The 20,418-nt window shown below is 33.1% G+C and overlaps 1 protein-coding gene across 2 annotated transcripts in view; it reads left to right on the forward strand.

Moving 5' to 3' along the window:
* Hook3 (hook microtubule tethering protein 3) overlaps positions 1 to 20,418 on the forward strand; it is a 121,724-nt gene that overhangs the window by 96,056 nt on the left and 5,250 nt on the right. Inside the window, exons 17-22 of one of the 2 annotated variants that reach the window (XM_026380274.2) lie at positions 2,839 to 2,873; positions 7,592 to 7,674; positions 9,811 to 9,911; positions 10,803 to 10,907; positions 11,222 to 11,293; positions 14,765 to 14,901. In XM_026380274.2, coding sequence (XP_026236059.1) covers positions 2,839 to 2,873; positions 7,592 to 7,674; positions 9,811 to 9,911; positions 10,803 to 10,907; positions 11,222 to 11,293; positions 14,765 to 14,901 — 533 coding nt within the window. Of the gene's footprint in view, positions 1 to 2,838; positions 2,874 to 7,591; positions 7,675 to 9,810; positions 9,912 to 10,802; positions 10,908 to 11,221; positions 11,294 to 14,764; positions 16,245 to 20,418 lie in introns of those variants that run through there. The other variant, XM_026380276.2, reaches the window with a different exon arrangement.

Consider the following 20,418-nt stretch of genomic DNA (forward strand, 5'->3'; position numbering starts at 1 on the left):
GTCATACTTACTGAAGTGGGGTGTGTGGGGGATTGAACCCAGCACTATGCCACTGAGCCCTAACCCCAGCCCAATGTCATGCTTTTAAAAGAGGTATGTTTTTATACAGAATGCTAGATCACAAATTGCAAACCATTAGTGTACTAAAACAGTATTGAGCCTAATTAAGAAATCTTTGAATTGAACCACAGGTTGTAACATTTTCTGTTCATTGACATCTCTAGATCTCTTAAACTGGGATAAATGTAAATTTTTTTCTGGTCTCTAAAACTTAAAGGAGACTTTTCTGTATTTCTGTTTTGGTAGGGAGAAGAAGGGCCTGTCATAAACAAAGTAAATTTGGTGAATTATCAGTATCAGCTAAACTTTAGTGTTCTGATGATGACCATTGTAAACCATAAGTAAGGGAGTTTATTGTTTAAAAATAACTTGGCATAGCCTGGTTAAGTATCACTGTGATAATCAAATCTAATTAAATATGCTGTGGGCCATTACTTTAAGAGAATATATTTCAGAATTGAAATGCCAGCCCTACCAAATATTATTTGCATAAATTGATTGATTGATTGATTTGACTGCCTAATGAGATGTCTTGCTTTAAATTAAGCAAAAATTTCCTCTAAGCTCTCTTCTGTGTGTAGAAAAGATTCAAATGGAAAACTATTTCTGTTTTAAAACTCTGCCTTCAAATGGCTTGGAGAAATAAAGAGTATGTGATACTTTGTCCCTGTACACTTGATGTTTTGCCTTATATTTCTCTTCACTAACTCACAGTGTTGCATCTCCGGAATGTGTATCACATAGAGCAACCTGCCAGATGGAATTGGTCCCCTCTGAGGAACAACAGCATAGTTTCCGCCTGTTTCTGTTATCACAAACACAGTTCTTTCATGTGACCTTAAGTCAGAGTAGGATGGTTTGCATATTTTTATTATTATTTTTATGTCATTTGTTTTTAGCATGGAAGCAGAAAAGCATTGTTATATCCAGTCATATGGATAATTTGAGCTAGCCACAGTATATAAAACTCCAGAGAACAAGACAGGATGAGGAGAACATAGAAGAAAGAAAAATGTACATTTCTGAAAAAAAATTCATATCTTTTACTTCTGTTCATGAATTACTAAATCGTTCCTTCTATTGGCTGCTGTGTTTGCTTCATACTAATATGTCCTCTCTGTCTCTTGGCATGGTTTCTGCTCAAGGCTATTGTAAGTATGGCTTCCTGTTCATTTCTATATATTGAGCAGTTTTTAGATTTATAACTGTTATTCAACATCATAGTTGATGTTAAAATTTTAAATAAAGGCAATTTTATGCAAAATGGATATACCAATATTACTTGCCTTATATGTTTATATCCTTTATAGTTAAGATACTTACAGGATATCCAGATCTTAAAAGTCAAATCATAGCGAAGTCTACCTTTATTTTCCCCCCATCATTCCTGCTATGGCCATTATTATAATCAATTCATTTATATAAATTATTTTGACACCAGCATCCTAATGCAGTCTGGCCTCTTCCTGCCATACATTTGGATAGTAACAGTCTTCAATTAGGAAAGGTACTTTGCATAGAAGACATAAAAGGAAAGGAGATGCATGGATTTGGGGGTCTTATAGACCTGGATTTTAATTTTGGATCTGTTAATTGAAATCTTCTAAATATTCTTCAGCCTCATTTTCTTCAACTTTAAGATGGGGCTAATATTATAATGTTGTGAGGTTTACATAAGATAGTTGTATGTGACACACTTTAGTGCAGTGCTTGGTGTATTGACCACCTATTATTTTATTATCTGTTATCTCAGTTCAAATTAGTTTTGCTAGAGTCTAATCAAAACATAATTACAAAATTTAAAGTTGAGGTTTTTTAAAAGAATTTAATTTTTATTACTCGTTACTAGAGGGAACAAGTAAAAATCAAAATGCTAATAGGATTGTTGTCTGTGTGTTTGAGGGATGCAGTGATACGAGACATACTGAGAAAAGAAGTACATTTAAAATGTTCCTAAGTTGTATTAAAATGGACTTGAATAAACAATTATGGTGACCATTATTAAATAATGCAACTGAAAATTGAAGAACTTAGTGTAAGGGATTGTTCTTTCCTCATTGCTACTGTTGATCAATTTGAATAACTTGTTTAATAAGCCTGTATTAATTGGATTTGGCTGAATTAATTATATAATCATTTATCTTGAAATGTTTTATAAAATTCATTATTAATATATAACCTTATTAGTGTTTAATTATGAAACTTAGTGATTTTTCCTTGTTTATTTTTAGGTCAATTTTTATCTCCAGCTTTTCAGGCGACTTTTTTTTTTTTTTAAAGAGAAGAGAGAGATCTTTAAAAAAAAAAAATACAAAAGCTGAATTCTCCAACATATTTAAATCTGTACATACTATCATCCTTTATACTTCTCATACCAATGCATAAATTATATGCAGCCTCTGCATATTCACAAGTCAGAAAGTATGGGAATTGATCAGAGACTTCATTGTGGTAGAAGGGAAACAATATAACAGATAAAAAGTTATTGGGAAAGATCTTATTATTAAAGTCCTACCTGTATATTGAGTCAGTCAGGAATATTTGTAGTCATTTACTTGACTGCAGATAGAGGATTCAGATACAGTTTCTGGGTGTTTATACTTACTGTTATCACATATTGCTTTTCTCTCTTTATTAAACAGAATTAAACTTGGCATATTATGTTTTGAGCTCTCGGTCAAAGAAATTACTGAGGGTTCACTCAAAGTTAGTTACTACTGTTAATTTTTTAAAAATAATTTGTTAAAGTACTACACTAATTTTTATTTTCATTTTCAGTCAGTTCTTCTAAAAAAGAAGCTTGAAGAACATCTGTAAGTATAAATGCTATTGCAATTCATTATATTGTGGAACAAAAGTACTTCGTTTTGGGGGATGCAGAAGTTCTAGACAATAGCACAAGTGATCCTTGAAGATACAGAAAATTCTTTTAACATGTTAGTAGTGTTTACAAGTTTATCTCCACCCAGATCCTCAAGTCAAAATAGTGACTGCATTAGAACTATTTTTACCTATGAGACTTAAGGCTTTTGTAGTTTCATTATGATATTTACAATCATAATTTGGAGTATGAGACACTAAATCAAGGGTCAGAACACTTTTCTGTGAATGGCAAGATAGCAATTACCTTAGGCTGTGTAAGTCCTGGTCTCTTGTCGTAGCCACTCAGCTATGTGTTTATAACTTGAAAACAGCCATGGACAATACTTAACTAGTGGTTGTGACTGTGCTCCAATAAAACTTCATACATAAAGAGAGGCGGCCAGCTGAGTTCAGGCCAAAGGCTGCAGTTTCTACTTCTGAAGTATGACCAGCCAAATATTTCTTTTTAAGTAAATTTTTTTAAATATTTATTTATTTATTTATTTTTTAAAGAGAGAGAGAGAGAGAGAGAGAGAGAATTTTTAATATTTATTTTTTTTTTTTAGTTCTCGACGGACACAACATCTTTGTTGGTATGTGGTGCTGAGGATTGAACCCAGGCCGCACGCATGCCAGATGAGCGCGCTACCGCCTGAGCCACATTCCCAGCCCCTCTTTGAATTTACGTCTAAAACTTGACATTATATCTAAGTAGGTCTCCTCCCTACCCGCTCTCAAGTACCATAGATAGTACTTGAGTGGTAACACTGAGCTATATCCCCAGCCCCTCCCCCTTTTTACTTTTTTGAAGCTGGCCTAGAACTTGCAGTCCTCCTGCCTCAGCCTCCAAAGTCACTGGTATTATAGATGTGCACTACAGCACTTGGCTTCTAAGTAGGACTTTTTAATCTAAAAGAAGAATAAATGTTAAAATATTAACATTTTGTTTTCTCATACAGAAGAAATCTTCATCCAGATTTATCTGATATTGGCCATGTTAGGGATATTTCATAATATTTCTTATACCCAGAAACAACTTTAATCCTTTCTAACAAAACTCCTTACAAACATTGAATATAGGGTGACCATGAATTGGTAGCCTATTGGAGTATTACAATGTTTCACTATGCTAAACTGGATATCCAGAATGGCAGAGATAATTTTCTACTATGATTGGAAAGAAAGTCTGTTGTCTGGAAATTTAGCTCATGTTACCCCAATTTTGGTTTGTTTTAGTGTGGGATACTCTTAGCAACTGAGATTTGTTAGAAAGTCTAAGAATAGGCAGATTTATAATGACTAGAAGAACAAAAAAATGTTACTTCTCAGCCTTTGTGAGATTACCTATAATGAGAATTTAGTACTAGATTATTTTTTTAAAATTCCTCTTCCTTTATGGCTAAAACTGGAATACCTAATCAGTTCATAAAACTAGTCTCTAATCATTGTTCTGCATTCATTCATTTACAAAGTAAAATACTTCATCAGAAAGGATGTATTAGAAGAAAAAAAAAAAGAAAGAATGTATTAGTGAAAATGGCTGCCATAAAAAATTAGTGCAAACTGAATGGATTAAAACAACAAAAATTTATTTCTCACAGTTTAGAGAGACTACACATATTAAGTCAGGGTTGTCAGCAGATTGGTTCCTTCGAGAGGTTCTAAGGGGGGAATCTCTTCCTTGCCTGTCTTCTAGCTACTCATAGCTATCCTTGGTGCTCCTTAGGTTGTGGATATATCACTTTAATTTCTCTCTGCATAGGATACTCTTTTCTCTGTAGTTTGTCTCTGTAATTCCCTCATCCTGAGGGGAATACCCTCCAAGAGCTCTAGTGAATGACTGAAACTGCAAATAGTTCTGGTATTATTTTTTAAATATATACATGTATATATTATTTTTAAAAAAATATACATACCTATGATAAGTTTAATTAGTAAATTAGGCCCAATAAGAAGTTAACAACAATATTGAATAATAAAATAGAACAATTATATCATTACACTGCTGCAGTTTCAGTGGATCTAATAATCAAGATGGTTACCAAGTGACTAATAGCTGGATATCATATACAGTGTGGATACACTGGACAAAGTGAGACAATTCACTTGCCAGGCAGGACATAGCAGGACCACTACTCAATACAACATGTAGTTTAAAACATAAATTTTCCATTTAATACTTTCATACTACAGTTGACTGTAGGAAACTGAAATCACAGAAAGCAAAACCACAGAGGAGGAGGGATTACAGTATGTTTGTCTTTACATAATCCCCCTATAAGAACACTGAGGATTCAATTTAGGGCTCACTCTCATTCAATATGACCCTCTCCTTAACTAATTAAGTCTACCAAAAGCCAGTTTCCAAATAATATAACATTCACAGTAGTAGGCATTAGAACTTCAGCTTATCTTTTTGGGTAAAACAGTTCAACGCACCACAAGGCCTCTATGTGTGTCAAAAGAGAGTCCATGTCGTACAATTAAAAACTATACAGTAGAGACCATTTTAAACACCAAATCAAATTAGTGAAAATTTTTAGATTAGATATAGTATTGCTAAAGATACTAAGCAATGATAATTTTTTTTTTATTGTTGGTCGTTCAAAACATTACATAGTTCTTAATATATCATATTTCACAGTTTGATTCAAGTGATAATTTTCATTCACTGCTGTAGGAGTGCTCATTAGTCACTTGGTAAACTTGAACGTGTACTTATTCTTTGACATCAGTTCCACTATATACATAACATTCTACATATACATGTATATTCTATATATACATACATTCCTAGATATGATGTTGTCCATGTGTATCAGGAGACATGTAGATGAAAATCATGGAAGAATAAATATTACTTGTATTCACAGAAAAGTAGAAACAATACAAATGTCCACCAATTGGAAAATTATAAAATGAGATATATTCAAACAATAGAATACTGTTAGAGCAGTAAAAAGGTGTAAACTGGGGCTGACATCAACTCAGTAAAATCTCAGTAAAAGGTCTAAAAATTCAGAACAATATACGATTAATGTATAAAGTAAAAAAAAATTGACCAAAATAAGCAATATGTTGCTTAGGACTATCACAAAGGCAATAAAACCATAATGAAAATAATGAGAGTGATTACAATTCTGGACTTTGGTTACCTCTGGAAAGGAGATAAAGTGCACATGACTTCTAAAGGTTTTGGATGATTTGGGGTTGTTAACCTGATAACAGTTCACTGAGCTTAGTTTTAGTTTTTTAATTCTTTAAACGGTGCATATTTTTATTGTATATGATGTGGCTTCAAAAAGCTGATGATTGAAAAAGAAAAGCTTTATTAAAATATTGTGTGTGGAAAATATCAGAAATAGTCATAACAAAATACACAGTTTTTATCAGTGATTTTCTGTGTCTTCCAATTTTTGCAGCCTTTTTTTTCCTATTCATATTACATAGTGCCACACTAAATACTATAAAGGGAGAATTACACATGGTCTACAAATATATACAAATACTAGGTAAAAACTTGCTTTTTATGTTAATTCTTTTGTACTAGAATATAACCTATATATAGTGAAATATACATATACTAAGATCCTAAGTGTACAGTTTGAAAAATGTTTATATACAGGTGAGGATAAGTCTTATCAATATATAGAATGCTTTCAACCACCTAAGAATTTACTGCATTCTCTCTCTCTGTTGATTGGTTACATTAACAAACTAGCCATAATGCTGATCTTTATCACCTTCTTTAGGTTTTTGGTTTGGTTTGGTTTGGTTTGTTTTTTTGTTGGTTTGTTTGTTTTGTAGTTCTGGGATTAAACCCAGGGCTTCTACCACTGAACTACATCCCAGGCCTTTATATTTTATTTTGAGACAGGGTCTCTGTGAGTTGCCCAGGCTGTCCTCAGATTTAAAATATTCCTGCCTCAGCCTTCCAAGTTTCTGGGATTACAGGCATGTGCTACTATACCCAGCCCTTTCATTTTGACACCTCTGAATTTCACAAAAATGACATGATGCAGTATTAACCTTAGATGCTTTGACATCCTTTGTTTATTATTATTCTGTGAGATCTATTCATATGATTTCATTCTTTTCTATTGTGTGTAGCATTCTTTCTGTTAATCCTTATTTTTTTTTTAGAAATTCACTTTTTTTTTTTTAAAGAGAGAGTGGGAGAGAGAGAGAGAGAGAGAATATTTTTTTTAATATTTATTTTTTAGTTCTCGGCTGACACAACATCTTTGTTGGTATGTGGTGCTGAGGATCGAACCCGGGCTGCACGCATGCCAGGCGAGCGCGCTACCGCTTGAGCCACATCCCCAGCCCTAGAAATTCACTTTTTTTATAATAAGGTTTTTCATTGCAAAATCACTGCAAATTTTAAGTTAATTTTTTCAATATCACATTCCTAGAAAAATAAAGCTCTTTATCCTCTTATACACATTTTTGTAAAACAAATGATTATTTTAAATGAAAAAAGGAATTTTTTGTTTTACTTTTTACTGAGTTGTAAGATATTAATTCATGTTGATTTAATCTTTTCATCTTTGTTTCCTAGCACTTGTGAGCAATGCAAATATATTACAAGTATAAAGAATATAAATCTTTAAAGCAAATAAACACAGAAACAGTAATAGTTTATACAGTGTCACATATTTTGTTGCAGAGAGAAGCTTCATGAAGCTAATAATGAATTGCAAAAGAAGAGAGCCATTATTGAAGATCTTGAGCCAAGATTTAACAATAGCTGTGAGTTTTTTCTAATTAACTTCACCCATATACTACCCCAGTGATACTGAGTTTTTATAACTTGTTTCTTTTATAAATAGGCTGTATTGCCTATTCTTGCAATTAAATAATTTCCCCTATTTATAGAAAGATTATGTCAACTTTACTTCCTAAATTACTAATTACACTTTTTTCTTTATGATATATATATTTAAGTAGTTATTAATGATGTTAGAATGCATTTTGACACATCATACATAAATGGAGTATAGCTTCTCATTTGTCTGGTTGTACATGATGTAGTTACACAGGTCATGTAATCTGTATGCACATAATGTAATAATGTTTGATTCATTCTACTATCATTCCCACCCCCAACTACTTTTGAACTTTTCCTTAGCTAAGTATTCTAATGAATATTAGGTAAAGTTGAAAATTTTTATTGAGTGCAGTTGCATGTAAGTTAGCCAAACTTGTGCTTTCATTGATATATTTACATATAGATAGCTTGTCTTTATTCTTTTTTATGGAGGTGAGAGGACATTTACTTTTTCTTTTTTTGATCTTTTTAAATTTTAATTTGTTACATATGATAGCAGAATGCATTACAATTCATATTATACATATAGAGCACAGTTTTTCATATCAATGGTTGTATACAAAGTAGAGTCACTGCATTTGTGTCTTCATACATGTACCTAGAGTAATGATGTCCATCTCATTCCACCATCTTTCCTACCCCATGTCCCCTCCCTTTCCCTCCCTCCTCTTTGCCATATTAGTTCATCTAATTCTTCCATTCCCTCCCCCACAAACCACATTGTGAATCAGCATCCTTAAATCAGAAAACATTCAGCATTTGGTTCTTTGCTTTTTAAAAAAAGTAAAATCATCATATTTATTCTTTCATGTCTGGCTTATTTCATATTATGTTGTCTTCATGTTGTAGCTTGTATCAGAATTAGGCTATTATTACATAGTATGAATATACCAAGTTTTGTTTATTCATTCATCCATCAACGGGCACTTTTTGATTTATGTACCTACCATACTGGAGTTCTTGTTTATTTACAAGAAAAGCTTTTTGAAACTAGGAATGGAACCACCATATGACACAGCTATCCCACTCCTTGATGTTTATTCAAAAGAGATAAAATCATGGGGTCGGGGGAGTTGCTTAGCGGTAGAATGCTTGCCTAGCATGAGTGAGGCCCTGGGTTCGATCCTCAGCACCACATAAAAATAAAGGTATTATGTACAACTAAAAAATAAATATTAAAAAATTTTTAAAAAGATAAAATCAGCTTATCATAGTGCTATAGCCACATACAGCAGTATAATATATACAATATATGTACATGTAAAGCAGTACAATTCACAACAGCCAAATTATGGAATCAGCCCAGATGCCTATCAATAGATTAATAGATTAATAAAATGTGGCATAATGGAGTTTTACTCAGCCATAAAGAAGAATATGGAAGCTAGAATAAAAAAATGAGGGAAAGAAGGTGGGGATGAGGGGGGTGACCGGATCAAATGTCATAAAGACATAGGGAAAATCAGTTGAGTAGAAGAAGGAGATCAAAGAGGAAGGAGAAGGGATAGGAAAAGGGAGGAAATGCAAAATGAATTTAACAAAATTATTTATATGCATATATAAATATACCACAAGGAATTTCAACTTTAATATATGTAGAAAGCACTAATAAAAAGTAAAGTAATGATTGAAAGATCAGGAGTGTAGAGGAAATTCTAAGCATGGGTGATTTGGTCAAAATGAACCTCACAACTATAGTGTGCTAATAAAAAATAAAAGCATGGCTAGGGTTGTGGCTCAGCAGGAGATCCCTCGCCTAGCACATACGAGGTCATGGGTTCAATCCTAAGCACCACATAAAAATAAATAAATAAAATAAAGGTATTGTCCAACTACAACTAAAAAATAAATAAATAAAATCTTTCTGAGATTTATTTATATATGTGTGTATGCACACACACATCTATATATGATATGTGTATGAATTTTTTTAAAGAAAATCATGTATAAGCATAGACTAAACAGTTCCTCAAAGTTACTAGTTATTAATTTTATCCATTAAAATATTTTTAAAGTTGTTATAATCTAAACTTTTTTCCCCACTATCTCATCTGCAGCCTTAAAAATTGAAGAATTACAAGAAGCATTACGGAAGAAAGAAGAGGAAATGAAGCAAATGGAAGAACGATATAAAAAATATTTAGAGAAAGCCAAAAGTGTAAGTACTTTTTGATCATGATTCTCTGAAATCTTCAAATATAGTAAAGTATGCTGACTGGTCGCATAGAATTATCAGAACAAAATCTTTTATCAAAGAGCCTGACCAAGAAGTAATGATCAAAATATTTCATTCCACAGATTAATTACTAATTATCAAGAAGAAATGTGCCTTATGTATGAAAGAAATAACAGTCACTATCTTAAACAATTTTCAAAACTAAGAACACATGGTGGGCTGGGGTTGTGGCTTGGTGTGTAAGGTACTAGGTTCGATCCTCAGCACCACATAAAAATAAATAAAAGGTATTGTGTTCATCCACAACTAAAATATATTTTATGTATTTTTGTATTTTAAATAAAAAGAACACTTGGTGCTACATCCAATCTTTGGTGCATCCTGATAGTGTATCATTGTCCATAATGTTTAACTAGAACCTAAGCAATCTTCTAGACTTCCAGCATAGAGGAAAGTGGTTATCAAAACAAGCTAAATAACATTACCATTGGGTCAATCTAGAATTGGGGATAAAAGTCAGGGTCATGAAAGACAAAAACATGCAGTGGAGTGTGAGATACTGTTCTGATTTTAAAACCCTGCAGAACTTCCAGGTGCGGTACAATAATCTTTAAATCCTGGATTGGGAGCAGATGAGTCACTTTTAAGGGACATTTTGGATACAGTATGGAAATGTGTATTGTGATCAACAGTAACAGTCTTATAGAATTGTTAATTTTCTTAGATGATAATACTATTGTGATCATGTAGGATGATATTTTTAATCTAAAGATATGTACATTGAGTATTTATTTTGATTTTTTTTAATAGTTGCTTTTTTAGATGTTACAGTCACTTAAAACTTTTACATTTTTCTTTTAATACATTTTGCAGGTTATCCGTACTTTAGATCCTAAACAGAATCAAGGAGCAGCACCAGAAATACAAGCTCTTAAAAATCAACTGCAGGAAAGAGACCGACTATTTCACTCATTGGAGGTAGTCCTGTACTGTGCAATAAAAAGCTGATTTTTTGGGGGTGGGGCTGGGGTTGTGACTCATCAGTAGAGCTCTTGCCTAGCACATGTGGGGCCCTGGGTTCTGTCCTCAGCACCACATATAAATAAACAAAATTAAGGTATTATGTCCACCTACAACTAAAAAAAAAGTATTTATAAAAAAAGAGCTGATTTTTAAAATTATTTTCTGGAAGTGTGCAATTGTGTCTGTGGATTTAGACAATTAATTGTAAGTATTCTGTTTATATTGAATTATTTTATATCTTTACATGTTTACCTATGCTTGTGCTTCAGAAAGAATACGAGAAAACGAAGAGTCAAAGAGAGATGGAGGAGAAATGTATTGTCAGTGCCTGGTACAATATGGTAAGAAAATAGCATCTCAGAACATAACTCAAGAGTTTCATGAATATGTAATATTTTTCACAAGCTTTTACCATAGAAGTAATTCTACCAAAATAATCTGAAAGTAATTGCGATGCTAACACACACTAACAACATCATTGCTGACTTTAGGATTGAAAAGCAGATATGGTAACCACCAAAAACTGGGTTAGAACATTTTGAAAACATAATTTTGTCTAGGAAATAGAAAGATAAATGTCAGTTTAATTTCTGTTCATCTAAAGCACTTATTATAGGAAAAGGAATATTAATAATATCTAAACACAGATGCACTAATTCTTGTTTTGTGCTATTTTGGTACCTTTGCAGGATGATGCTTACATTAAGAATAGCTTTTCTCAAAGGGCTTAGAGAGTGTTCACTGCAGTGCCAGACTCTGAACCACTAAAAGTTTTGAAACTGAATATTACATCACCACATACACATACATACCTTTAACTATATTGCAGAGGAAAAGAAATACTCACCATCATTTGATCTAGATATGAATAGCTATGGATTTTACAAAATTCAGCACTTTTTCCTACATTTTTCCCCCAAGTATTTTTGTCTTCCTTTTCTTTTTAAAAGAAGAAATCAGCAACTGAGGAGACTGAGACAGGAAGATCACAAGTTCAAGGCCAGCCTCAGCAACTTAGCAAGGCCCTCTGCACTTACCGAGACCCTGTCTCAAATTTTTAAAAAGATAAAATTGTTTGAAAAAGCTGGGAATGTAGCTCAATGGTAAAGTACCCTGGGCTAAATTCCCAGAATAACAACAACAGAAAAAAAGAATACAAATAAATCATTTTGGATTTAGAATATCATTATTAACAAATATAGATCCCTCAAAATGTAAATTTTAAAAAAGTAGTTAGAAGGGCTGAGAATGTGGCTCAGTGGTTGAGTGGCCTTGGGTTCTGTCCCCAGTACCAAAAAATAACAACAACAAAAAAGCTAGGTAGTGGCTCACACCTATAATCTCAGCTATTTGGGAGGCTGAGACAAGAGGATCCCAAGTTCAAGGTCAGATTGGGAACCCTATCTCAAAATTAAATTAAAAGGGCTAGAGCTGAGCATAATGGCACATGCCTGTAATTCAGCACCCTAGGAAGCTAAGGCAGGAGGATCTCAAATTCAAGGCTAGCCTGAGCAATTCAGCAAGACTTTTAACAATTTAGCAGGACCCTGTCTCAAAAGAAAAAGAACTGGGAATGTAGCCCATTGGTAAAGTACCCCTGGGTTCAATCCCTGGTACCAAAATAATAACAGTAAAAACAAAAGGTTTAGAAATATAGCTCAGTGGTAGACTGCTTGTGTAAGGCCCTGTGTCCAATCCTCAATATCACAAAAAACAAAAACAATAAGCAGATTCTCTGGGAATTAATCCTAACTTTCACTGTTCTGTCTCTTTGTGTTCTCTGAATCTTAGTTAATATTCTCAATTTTGTAGCTCTGCACCTCAATGCTCATTAGTAATTTCATAATTATAATTGATTTTTGCAACTCCACATATTGTTTCTTATTGACCCAGATTTATTTAATCTGTGACATGGCACTAAAGAATAGGCCTAGGTTTTTTTTTTAACTCTTCAGAGAATAAAAGAGAACTCCAAATAGAGTTAACAAAGTTATATAATAACCAGTAACAGCATCATACTTATATTCAGAAAGTCGTGCATCTAAGGCAACTTAAATGGAAATGAAGATGGTGAGTGCTGGTATTAAGTAACTCAATAACTTTGTGATGGATACTGAGGTCTACAATATGTGTGAAGAATTTGAATAAATTGCTTGAAATGTGAAAGTGAAAATTTTAGAGTATTTTAAATAAAGTGTAACTAAGCATATGTAGCCAAAATTAATCAATTAAAGATTGTCAATAGATCTTGTCAATTTTATTCAAATTTTTAAATGCTTTGATTTCAAGTTGAGTTTAAAAATGTGGAGTGTGTGTGTGTGTGTGTGTGTGTGTGTGTGTGTGTCTTTCAATGGGAAAATGTGCTGTATGTTTGGGTATATAGCATAGACTAAAATTATATTTAAAATGCAAAGCCACAATCAGCATTTTTCCTAGAAGCTAAACTAGTAATAGGAAAACTTATCTTCTAGTCTTCTGTCTTCTGTGCATTGTTATTTCTTCCTTGTTGTCAAACTACTTATTCCTATTAGTTTTCCTATATCTAATCATTGGTAAGATTAACCAACAGCTCTTTGTTCTTAAGGTTTTTTGGCTGGGGTTCTTCATTTTGTTATTAGAGTCCTATGCCAGAGGCCTGACTCTGAAGGTCCTAACCAAATGGAAAAAGAATAGTGAAAAATAGGAAAGGAACTTTAAGCCCAGGAAGATAAGGGAAATATTTCTAGTTCTGTCTTTGGTGGGTACTGACTTGAACTTTTAAACTATATAGACCAAGAGGACAAATAGTATGCATAGTCCACAAGTAGTCTTGGTGAAGTGGTGATCTGATTGATCATTACCTCAGGAGTGGTCAGGTGGGACGTTATTTGTGGCAATAAGAAAGTTGCTGTTATCTGGGGGATAGTTTGATTCATCACAAGGTGTTTATTAATCATGCCTGTCATTTCTGAAATCCAAGAGGACTTATTCAAAGCAAAGGAGGCAGATGCAAAATGGAGGAAGAGATCCCAAGTTTTTCACGTTTGCAGGCCCATGTGAAACGTCCATATTATAGTCAGTTTATAAAAATTATACCAACACTGCTTTTTTCCTATTTTTATTAATGAAGATCTGCCATTAGTAAAGTAGTACTATTATCATCATTGTTATTATTTCTCATTATGGGAGCATTCTGGAGGTCTCCTCCCTCCTTTTTAAGGTGCTTTGAGCCAGGCGATTGTGCCTTCTCTCTCTCCTCTAAAGTAGTAGGTGATACTTCTGTCTTCAAGAGAAACTCCCTTACTCTTGGTTGAGCCCTCTATTTTGGCTGTCAGGAACTTTTCTTAATTTGTTTTGGGGATACACATCTGCTTTGAAGTGAAGAAAAACAGCTTGGTGGTATGTATAATGCCTAGTGTGCCTTTCCATTTCAAGACATAAGTGCATCTATGTTTTTCCTTTCTATAAAAGCTGTGTGATTTCCATAACCGATGTGAATCAACTGCTTCTAATCAATTGTACTTTTTTTCTTGGAAAATCACTCTAATTTGAAAGGGAATATGGGGAATATATTCCAAAAATTTGTCTTCTCTATTGTTTTGGTAATTATAAATTCAGAAAATTAAGCCTTAATTTTTCCAAAAGAAGATTTCTACTTAATTGTGAGAACTAAAATGCCTCTGTGAGATTTTTAATCTGAGTAAAATTAATCTTCCTAATTCTTTATATTGCAATGTAATAAATTCTGCATGATGAAATTTTGTGTATATGTGAGAGTATATTCCAATATTTTTTCATTGATTATTATGGTTTTTTTTTTTTTTATGTTATAGGGAATGACTCTGCACAAAAAGGCGGCTGAAGATAGACTAGCTAGTACAGGTTCAGGGCAGTCATTTCTAGCTAGGCAAAGACAAGCAACCAGCACAAGAAGATCTTATCCAGGCCATGTTCAACCAGCCACAGCAAGGTAGAAAAGTCTTATCATTAGAAATAAAAAGCAACCTGCATTGAAAGCATACTTCTGTTACATATAACGACATTTCAGGAAATTCAGCCAGCTTACTTTTTGTTTTCCTTCTAAGTCAATACTTAGTGTTTGTCATTTGAGGACTTTTCCTCTCTTAGATCTTTGTTTTAGTTTCTTTGTCCTTTATTTGGTAGTCTTTTAAGTTCCTTTTAATGTGCCAAAAATTTATAAATGTCCAATTAAAAGTGTTGTATAATAGTGTAATTCTTTTCTTTGTATGAAAATGTCCTCTTCCCCAATGGTGTAGGCTTTGTATGAATTAGATTTTCTTCCAATAATTGATATACAATTTATATTCTTTATTGTGCCTATGTGTTACCATGCTTTATAAGAATGTCTTTGTTTAAAGGGAATTAATCTTTTTATGATGTATTAATCTGTGTTTTCAATTGTTTTCCAAATGCACTTCAAATAACTTGCATATTTACTACACAAAATAGTTGGCAAGTGCACTTTTTGCAAAGACTTATACATTGGCAGAGGTGCTAATCAGATCTTACTTGAGGCACCTGGCAGAATTAAAAGAGAAAAATGAGTTTTCACATTGTTTTATAGGAAATTGAATTTGTTCTAAGATTTGGAGACAATTTTTAAATATGTAAAAATTTCATTATTTCCTGCTATCTTCTTTGCTGGCAGAAATGAATGCATTGGTGAGGTTATTTTGGGAGAGATTAACAGAAGAAAAGAAATTCAGCAGTATATTATTTTTTTCTTGCTTTGAAATATTTTAGGATCAGATTCTAACCATTGCTTGACTTTATACTCTCAATTGCTCTCCATATCTAAAAGATTTATTTTTCATATACTTAAAAGTAATACGTAGCCTTACCTTCTGGGCAGTTTGTTGACTTGTGCCTCGTTTGTGTTACTTCTTCCTTTATATAAACTCTTATGTTTCTCAATAATTTCTAATACTTAACATCTTAAATACCATTCATTAAGATCAGTAAGTGACTTCTTGTATGTAATATTATCACAGGTCTCTTTACATTTTTTCTTAAATCTAACTACTAGTCCAGGAATTTGTTACTGAATATGTTTTCTTGGATATTTGGTTGCCTCAAAGTGCTTACATTATAAACCACATTTTTTTACCTTGATGAATGACTGTCAAGTAATCATTGTAAAGCACTTTTATCTCTGTAAGGTGCTATATAAATGCAAGATAGCATTCATTTGAAAATGAAATGCCTTCTGTTTAACTTTTTCCACATTAACTTGTATAAGTATTTGGTCCCAAATTGTATTTGACTTCCCCTCCAGCCTTTTTTTTTTTTTTTTTTTTTTTTTTTTTTTTTGCACCATAGCACATTTTTTAAAAGCAAAAATTTCTCAAATCAGGGTTTTTTTGTTTGTTTGTTTTTAGACAGGTCACCTAATAGAAGGATATTATTTCATATACTCTGTATTTGGAAGTTCAGGTTTCATTTAATTCTGTATATCAAGTACAAATAAGAAACATTCAATCAAGTTTGTTAGGACTTCAGAAACTATATTCATGTCTTTAGTTTTTTAACCCTTCCTCTTTTAAAAGAAAGAGGACCTAGTTCCAAAATTATTCTTGAAGAAAGACATTAGGACATATACAGAAACAACACTGTGCATTGTGCAGAAGTGGCTTTTCGTTGTTGTTTTTTACATTATGTTCCTAAGTCTGAACATAGTTGAGTGCTTCTACCTAGGAAGAGCATAAAGCAGCAAGAATTAGTAATAATGGAGAGAGCCATGTGAATAGAATGCATTGAGGGATTTCAGTCTAAGCAGCCTGGTTAATGGATCAAGCCCTTATTTTTTTTTAAAAGATAGGGTCTTGCTATGTTACCGCCCTGGGCCTCTAACCCCTGGGCTCAAGTAATCCTTCTGCCTCGTCCTCGAAAGTGGCTGATACTACAGGTGTGTGCAGCTGCTAATATATCAGATTTTGACAACAGAAGATTAAAAACTACTTAAGATGGTTTTTTAACCCTACCTTTATTTCACAAATAACATAAAAATTCAACTTTTTTTTTTTTTTTTTGAGGGAGGGTGGTGTTGAGTATTGAACTCAGGAAACTCCTGCCACTAAGCTGCATCTCCAGCTCTTTTGTTTTTTATTCTGAGACAGTCTCACTAAGTTGCTTAGGGCCTTGCTGAGTTTCTGAGACTCACCTTACACTTGTGATCCTCCTGCCTCAGCCTCCCATGTCACTGGACTTTACAGGCATATACCACCCCACCCAGCTCAAACACCTTTAAAAACAAATTAGGTCTAGTAAACAGACTGACTTGGAGCCCTTATAGATATGCTAAAATTGCTTTTATAAGTTTATCAATTTTTAATGTATATTATTTCTGTAATAAACAAATTAAATTAAAAACAAATAGGACATAAACACTAATGTTGGTAATTAAAATTATTGGGCTATTTGCATAACAAAGCAGATGAAAATGAGACCCCAACTAGTCATTAAGTGAATTTTATCTGTGAGGTGAGCGCTCTGGTTTCCTACCCACCCACCTACTCAGATATTTTTCTCTAAAGGGGTTGGAAAGGCATCAAACCTTAATTTTACTTCTGATTTTCCTCAGCATCTGTTATAATAGTCTTTTATAAGAAATAGTATCTGAATGTACTTTAGGTTTCAGAAGGCTAATAATAAATATTAACTGTAACAATAACAACCCTTATTTCTTGTCCAGTTTTGGACAGGATCTGGCATTTCTATTTCTCAAGTCAATATCAATTTCTCAGGGGGTGCATGTTGATGCATGGTGTTTCTACATGTTAAGAGACAGTAGGAGAGCACAGTGGCACACAGTTGTAATCCCAGTGACTCAGGATGCTGAGGGAGGAGGATCATGAATTCAAAGCCAGCCTCAGCAACTTAGTGAGACCCTGTCTCAAATAAAAAAGAAAAGGATTGGGGATATGGCCCAGTGGTTGAGCACTCCTGGGTTCAGTCCCTGGTACAAAAATGAAAGAGAGACATTAGCAGCTTGATCTAGGTATGAGTAATTCTGGGCTTTATTTTCACAAGCTTCTTGTATCCAGTAGCTTTGTGAAGCCCCCATGTTTGTGCATAGTAGAGGTCCTCCTGGCATCAGCAGTGCAGGAAGCACTGGGATACTGCATTAGGTTAGTCTGAGCTGTCACCATAGCATCTGAATTCTTAAAAGGTCTATTTTCTATGCTTCTTCTAAAAAAACAGAAAGTCAATAAATAAAGAATATTAGCATTTATGCTCCATAGAATGTGTTTGAGAAGTTTATAATAGGAAAAAAATCCAGTAAATGTAATACTTTGATCACATCTGAAATGAGAGTAAATAGTACAGTTGTACATATTTTAAAAGAATTTTCAAAAACTAGATCTTATCTTTTTACCATTTGTCTAACTACTTGATAATAACCAGAAAAGAAGTCCCTAAATTAAAGACCCAAATTCCAAAATTTATCAAGATTGAATTATTTCTATTAGATATCATAGCCTGACAAAATTGGCTTAATGAGATGTTTAATTATAATAATGTTGTCTTTTATTTTCTTGAAATTTTATTGTTTGGATAATATAACTAAAGTTTAATTGTACAAAATTAAGCTAAGTGTTATTCAGTTATAAATATCTATATATTTCATTCTCACAAAGAAATGAAAATCCAGGCTGTGCAAATAGATCAGTAGTGAGAGATTGTTAAGTTAAAAGATGAGTTAAATTTGAAAAAAGATACATTTTATGTATGAGCCACTTTACTCACATTTTTTTCAGTGATAATTTGGTTTAGTCTTGTTAACTAAGTAAACAATGAGAATAACTTTAAAACAAAAACCTAAATTTCTAAAAATTCTCTGAACTCTCTACATTTCATCTTTAATTGTCCAGATCTCATATTCCAGGAATGTTACAGTGACATCTAGTTGGAAAATGTAAGATTGGCCACAGCTGGTGGAAACCCCACTAGTTTACAGCCATGTGGGCAAGAACATCTTTGAGCAAAGTGAGAGGAAAATTCCTAGCATATTGCTTTTTGCTGAGGGTGTATCAACATTAACATCAACTGTCTTTTGTTGTCTACTCATTAAACTATGGAAGAATATTTTTGAGTTTTTGTTCGTTGGTGGTGCTGAGAGTTGAACCCAGGGCCTTGTGCATGTTAAGCAAATGCTTTAGCATCCTATTTTGACTTTTTATCCTTGCATATAAAGGGAATTTTTTTTTTTGTCTCAAAAGGTCATCAAACCTTGTGCTTTTTTTTCTAATATTTTTTAGTTGTAGTTGGACACAATATCTTTATTTTATTTATTTTTATGTGGTGCTGAGGATCGAACCCGGGGCCTCACATGTGCTAGGCGAGCACTCTACCACTGAGCCACAATCCCAGCCCAAACCTTGTACTTCTTAACAATGAAATTTCTGTGATATCCTAAAGTGAAAGAATGTACTGAACAAAATATAATGGAATATCAGACAATCTTTGAAAATTATCTTATCATTTTTAAATTTTTTCCTTTTTAAAAGTTAAAAGAAGGGGCTGGGATTGTGGCTGAACAGTAGAGCTCTCTCCTAGCATGTGCGAGGCCCTGGGTTTGATCCTAAGCACCACATAAAAATTAATAAATAAAATAAAGATATTGTGTCCAACTACAACTAAAAAACAAATATTTTTTAAAAATAAAAATTAAAGTTAAGAGAGTTTTCCATTCAATATGCAGTGAAGAAAATCTCTGCCAGGCATGGTGGCTCAGGCCTGTAATACCAGCTACACAGGAGGTAAGGCAAGAGGATCACAAATTCAGGGCCTACCTGGACAAGTTAGTAAGATTCTGTCCCAAAATTTTAAAAGATGAGGTTGTAATCTGGGGTAGATAGCTTGCCTACGTCAATCCTCAGCACCACAAAAATTAAAAATAAAAATACAGATGATCTCTTTTCCTATAGTCCTGTTAAAATGGCAGGTTATTTTAATACTTGGCCAGTCCAATTTCATTACATTTAGAAAGAGGTTTCAGAGTTTATTCTTTATGATAACTTCAGTATCTTTTTTTAAAATACATATTTTTGCACTTGCCAATGGATCTTTATTTTATTTACCTGTGGTGCTGAGGATAGAACCCAGGGCATCAAACATGGCAGGCAAACATTCTGCCACTGAGCCACAACCTCAGCCCTGATTTGAGTATCTATGTCATCAATTTTTTTATATTAGGCTATTCTCAATGTATCTGTCACCTGATTTTTTACTTTCTATGAGTATTTAAGTAATTGGCATATGTTCCCTTTTGAAAAATTTGAAGATGTTTTATTGTCCTATTTTGTAATAATAATGTTCTAAAGTTTTCAACAAATACTCTTTAGTTCTCAGAAGCATAGAGAACAAAATAATTTGGTACTGACACAGCTAATTTCTACCCCTCTTTATTCCCCCAAAGTATAAAAGTATTACTATGTAGCATCCTTTTTATAAAATGAAGGACAGA

Source organism: Urocitellus parryii, chromosome 14, assembly GCF_045843805.1.
Source record: "Urocitellus parryii isolate mUroPar1 chromosome 14, mUroPar1.hap1, whole genome shotgun sequence".
Lineage (NCBI taxonomy): Eukaryota > Metazoa > Chordata > Mammalia > Rodentia > Sciuridae > Urocitellus > Urocitellus parryii.